The sequence below is a fragment of the Vigna radiata genome, chromosome 10, assembly GCF_000741045.1.
Source record: "Vigna radiata var. radiata cultivar VC1973A chromosome 10, Vradiata_ver6, whole genome shotgun sequence".
Taxonomy (NCBI): Eukaryota; Viridiplantae; Streptophyta; class Magnoliopsida; order Fabales; family Fabaceae; genus Vigna; species Vigna radiata.
The window spans coordinates 10,161,657-10,167,380 of NC_028360.1; the positions used below are offsets into that span (position 1 = coordinate 10,161,657).

At 38.7% G+C, this 5,724-nt stretch overlaps 1 protein-coding gene across 1 annotated transcript; it reads right to left on the reverse strand.

Annotated features, from left to right (window-relative positions):
- Positions 1–232: 232 nt before the first annotated feature.
- Positions 233–2,599, reverse strand: LOC106776063 (root phototropism protein 2). The gene is made up of 4 exons (XM_014663366.2): positions 2,403–2,599; positions 2,211–2,280; positions 1,021–2,124; positions 233–931 (listed from the first exon to the last, which is right to left on the reverse strand). The coding sequence occupies exons 1-4, from the start codon at positions 2,453–2,455 to the stop codon at positions 440–442; spliced, it is 1,719 nt and encodes a 572-aa protein (XP_014518852.1). The 5' UTR covers positions 2,456–2,599; the 3' UTR covers positions 233–439.
- Between the last annotated feature and the right edge of the window lie 3,125 nt (positions 2,600–5,724).

A 5,724-nucleotide genomic window follows, 5' to 3' on the forward strand; every position in this document is an offset into this window, starting at 1 on the left:
ATATGGTCTTCTCGAGAAATAAACGATAGAATGTTGAGTTAAAATAATAATTGAATATTTGTCAAACGTCAAAACTTTAAGTTTAATATTTGTGTATTTTCAAAATGAAAAATGTTTTGTGGACATCCAATCATCTTCATATAGAGATAAACGAAACATAAAAAAAGATAGAGAAGCAACTAATCTACTAAATGGCATGATGTTGAACAATCAGATATATAAAAGAAAACGATAGATGTCCAATCGATTTTCACTCATTTAGATTAAGATCGTATATAAATACACAACTAACAAAATAGTATATGATGAAAGAAGTTGGCAACAACCAGAACAAAAACACATTTTCTGTATATGAATCCAAACACTAAAAAAACGATTAAATCATAACCCCGACGAACATCGCATAGTAATTTAATTCAATCGATTTAACTTGTAAATTTTAAGACACTGAGAACCTTCTCCTTCTAGGCTTGGACAAATCAATGTTCCCATCTTCCAAATGGGTAGTGTCCTTGGACCCGTTTCTGAACGGGTTCAACCTCCCCAGCGTTTTCGAAACGGAAGAGAAGAATGTTCTTTTTGTTGTTCCGGACGATGTCGTTCCATTGCCATGAGTGTTCTCGTCGTTATTAACGTTCTTATTCTGCAAATCTGAAATGTACATCTTCATCTTCAGTAACTCCGTTCTCAACTCCTCGTTCTCTCTCACCAACGAAACATCCATATGAAGCTCATTTTTATCCTTCGCCACTTCACGCTCCTCCGCTCCACTCCGCAGCCGCAACTGGTCGTAGTACAGCGCATGCAGCACAATCTGTACCGGCAAACGCTTGTTCTGCGACGCGTGCACACGCGCCTCGTATGAAAGTTTCAACGGATCCATCACGCTGCACACCTTCTCTCTCTCTATCTCATCCAGCTTCGGATGCGCCTGCAAGAAACAAAAGGTAAACCTGTTACACGCTGCCGTTTTCTCTGATTCACTGCTTCAAAACGCGAATAAACTGTTAGGTTAGATACCTTCAGGTAGATATCTACGGCGCGGTATAGATCGTCATCAACCTTACGTGCGCTTTTAGGAATCAGGACTGCGATGCCGTTGAACTTCGAAATGCTTAGATCGCCGTGGGCGGCGATCTCGCCGAGATAAACGTCCACTGTTTTTGCCACGCGCTGCATAGCCGCGGAGCAAGGCTCTTTGGACTCGCCTGTGGAGAAAACCGCGTTGGCTCTTTGACTTTCCGCAAATCCCGAAATTATTCTGCGGACACTTTCGAGATCGAAGAGTCTCTCACCGTCGTAGGTAAAGGAGAGCACGAGTAGGTCATCCACTGTCACGTGTTCGAAAGTGGAGGAAATCCGCTTCTCGAGCTCAGTTTTGCAGGCAGTGGAGGCACGGAGGTAAATTGCGCAGCGGAGGATGCAGCACAGGAAATGGATCGGAAACGCTCCTTTCTCAGCTGGAAAGAGATCCACGATTGACTCGAGAAGCTTGCGTTGTTTAGATTTGGAGTCGGAATCTCCAGAATCTGACGAGCGAATCCCATTGCCTGTGTGATTCCGGACGAGATCTCGTAGTGTTCGCTCTGCATAAGTGATAAGCGCGGCAGCTACGGTTAGAGTCTTTGCGCCGCGTTGCTTCATGGCAGCAATTACTCTGCTGAAGAAGTCCATGTCTAGAACGGTTAGCTCCTCCGTCCACCAGTTAGGGGGCGAGCAGCTGGGAAAATTGGCTTCGCTGCAGGCCTTGGCGCTGACGGCCTCGACGCAGCGTTTCACGATTTTGATATCATCCGCGTAGGGGAGGAGGTTGTGACAGGACTTCAGGACGGTGACGGCGCCGGTGAGCGTGAAGAATGCTACCTTCGTGAGAAACTCCTCCGTCCGCCCCGCGAGGTTATTTTCGCAATACTGATCCGTCATCTCAAGGAACTCCGCGGCGCATCTCAAAACGGCGACGTTGTTGACGGTTATTTCAAAGTTGACGCCGTAACAGAATTTTGCGGTTTTCTCGAAGATTGCAGGACCTCCTGGCATATCAGAGAGGTCGATTCTGGTGAGCTCGCTCTCATCTGATTCCAGTATCAGTTTTCTTATGTAGTTGCTCTTTGAAACGAGCATAAACTGCACCAAACATATTGAAAACCCTTTTCAGTAATAACACGCATGAACCAGTAGTCTTAACATCATTGAAATCACAATATACTCACTTTGTGGAGCGAGAAAGTCGTTTCTCCAACTTGAACTATAACATCAGTTGGTATGTCTTGGGAGAAAACCCTGCAAAAGAAGCAGAGGCAAGAAGATGGTTGTTATTGAGATTGAGTAGAGACTATAATATATAGTAAGCATATGCATGCGTGGTGCATGGATTTGAAATGGAGTTAGCCGAGTGTGTTTACCATTGCCCGGTTCTCTCCATGGCGAGAGAGAGCCTATTATTGGGAGTCGCCATGAAGTTGCGTGGGTTGTGTTGGTTTAGGTAATCGGACAGAAAGTGGCTATAGGCAAAGAGAATAGAAGAGATGAGATGAGATTGGGAAGGGTTTGCATGGTGGGGGCTATTATAAAGGGAATTTGGGTACTGTAGGAGATGACTTGTTATTATGATTTAATGTTGGTGGGATGATGAAGTAGAGAGGGTTTGTGATTTGTGGTCCAAGTTTGTGATGTTAACCAATGGGATATCTTACTTTTGTTATCTTTTCTGTGAGGCTTTCCTTTTCACCTGTGCTGTCCTTTTTAATCTGCTTGCATTTGTTCAGACAAGGAGCAGAATGATGTTTAACTTACATTCATATACCTTTTTCTCTAAGTGGAGTCATTAAAATAAAAAAGTTACTTTCGGATCCTATCTCTTCCTCCACATCTCCATTCATGTGTACGTTTGGGAGGGTATGTTTTTTTAGTTTACCAACAGTCACAACCGCGTGCATTTCTTCAGAATTGTCTTTTTCAATTTTGGATTTGTTAGGTGACCGTATCACTTTATATTCCTTCAATAAATACTTATTACTTACCAATATTTCTTCATAGATGGGTTAGTTAAGTGGTATCAAATACATTTTTCTCTAAGCATGAATTTCAATCATCCATTCTCAATTTGAAGCATTAATTTGTACAAGATCCTACCCTCTATATAAAAATAAAATATAATTTGTATGTGAAGTTTTGTGGTTCTTGAATTGCATGCAAGTTGTAAGCAATGGTGTAAGTAATAAGGAAAAACTTCTTTTAACAACACTTTTTTAACAATTTTTTGACAACACATATGTGGCAGTTTATGATTGGTCCGTTTTAAATATTTTTTAAACATAAATTCAAATAGACCAATAAAATGATGACACGTGTTCTGTTGTAAAAAAAATTATCAAAAAGTGTTGTCAAAATATCATTATTCAATTAATAACGAGTGACTGACAAAGGGACAGACATGGGTGTATGAGGAGACGTGATGGGAGTGGGTAAGAGGGAGTGGCTGAGACAGCGTGAGACAGCAGAGTTGGGTAAGTGTAGACCTCAGAAACATAACTAGGTAGAGGATCCGCCACGTGGTACTAACATTCCGTGTTCTGGGTCCCACCCACCACAGAGTACAAGATCAAGATCCTAGATCACCCAATAGCACCTAGCCACGCTTCTCACGCTTTCTTTTTCGTCCAATCACCTTCAAGGAATAGATGTTCTATCCCCAAATTAAAAAGTGTTTCCCGGTGGCCCCATGCTGCAATAACATTCATCATTTAGCATTAGACTTATTCTTGATTAGTTCCTTCCCCAAGCACTAAATCGTCATATCCCCGTTGCTTAATCCATCTTTCTACTACCCGTTTCAGATTGGACAGATAATGTTTCACATATATTGTTGTGTTTCTATAATATCTTTTTAATATTTTTTTTTTCTATTTTACTCCAATCATTAATGCAGACGGGTGTTCTTATTTTTCAAAACTTATTTAAATAAAGTTAAAATTGATGATCTTCGTATTTTCACCGAAATATTATTTTTCTTTTGAGATTTTAGATAGTTTTAATTGGATTTTTGTTTTCGAAAATGTGTAACAAATAACTTTTTTATATTAATTTGATATAAACCATGTCAAGACGCTGTGAAAGAAAATATTTAATGAATGATGTGTCATTTGATTAAATACTTTTAATAGTTTAGATATACTTATTTCTTTTAAATGATTAGTTTATTTGTCTTAACATTTAAATATTGGTTTCTTTGCTGGTTATAAAAATTGGATATTCTTTTTTTCAACTTGTTAATTGTTAACATTCATAGGGGGTTTTTATTAATGACCCCTACCGGTTGCAACTCTTTCCCAATTTTTGTTTTTATTAAATTCTACATTTTAGTAGAAGACAGGTGTTAGGTCTCTCTAGATTTCTCATGTTAGTAGGAGACAAATTTGGAAGACAGGTGTTATGTCTCAGTAAGGCCTTTTTCACTTGAGTGGATTTGAGGAAGACTAATTGAGAGAATTTGATTAAGGCCTTGTTCACTTGAGTGGATTTGAGGAAGAGTAATTAAGAGGATTTGAAAAGATTTGATGATAATTTTTTTTTTGTTTATTTGAATAAATTTGGACATAAGTGAGAGTGAATTTGGAAGTAAATTTTTTCAATCTGTCATATAAATTAAATCCTACACTAATTCTCACAAATTTTACTTTCAAATCTACTCTTGGTTACCTCCAAATCTATTCAAATAAACAAAAAAAAATTACCTTCAAATTTTCTCAAATCCTCTCAAGTACTCTCCCCCAAATCCACTCAAGTGAACAAGGCCTAAATTCCCCACCCATCATGAATCGTGTGGCAGCAGGGAGAGTGTGAGTTTCCAGAAAGTGGAAGACAAGTGGCAAGCAGGGAGTGGACCGATCGTTCTTTTTGGTGGCAATATTTAATGTGAAATTTTAAAAATTGGTGCCACTTCTCTACATGCATCATTTGTCTTCAACCTTCAGCAACCCATTTTCTCCTCATTCTCTCTAAAATTCTCAAACTTCTCTCTAGATTTTTGACCTTGCTTCTTCTTTGATCATCAAACCACTTTCAAATTAAATCTTCTCGGTGACAAGGTCTTTCATTTGCACCGATCAAATTTTCATTTGGACCGGTAAGATCAAATCTCCCTTATTCTTCACCTTCCTTGCATGCAAGAACCATTTCAACTTGCATGTGGGGGTTAATTCATTCTCTGAACCTGTTTTTGTGTGTTTGATTCTATGGGGAATGCCTTTCACCGATCAGACTTTGAATTTGGGAGCCATAGAAGTAGTTGTTGTAAGAGACTTAGAAGCCTAGCTAAAATTAGAGGTAAGGGAAGCTTATAAACATTTAATTATGAGTATTTCTTATGAATTAATGCATGACGGAATAAGTATATGATTGATGATTTTAATTGACTATGGAAGTATGATATGTTGTTTGTGTGTATTGCATGTTTGATTATCTGGTATGAAATTATTCATAGGTCTGCTAAACTTAGAAAACATTATGTAACTGTAACCGAGGGTCATTAGGACCGTTCGGTTTTCCTCAAACCGTTTGGTCTTGGCTGAATCCTCTTCTGTGAGGAATCAGTTGATGACCGATCGGTCTTATATGAGTTTATATATATCCCCTTACTACTTTGTGTAGTCTAGCCATTTCAAACAATTTAAGAAAACTTTATTCTCAGTTTTAAAATATATATCATTATCTGTTTAAAAATGT

Excerpts from the sequence above, each read along its gene's own strand:
- LOC106776063 (XM_014663366.2), bottom strand. The coding sequence starts at position 2,455 with ATGGCGACTCCCAATAATAGGCTCTCTCTCGCCATGGAGAGAACCGGG. Across the intron at positions 2,281-2,402 it reads ATGGAGAGAACCGGGCAATG|GGTTTTCTCCCAAGACATAC; the intron begins GTAAACACACTC and ends CTTCTTTTGCAG. Across the intron at positions 2,125-2,210 it reads CGACTTTCTCGCTCCACAAA|TTTATGCTCGTTTCAAAGAG; the intron begins GTGAGTATATTG and ends TGTTTGGTGCAG.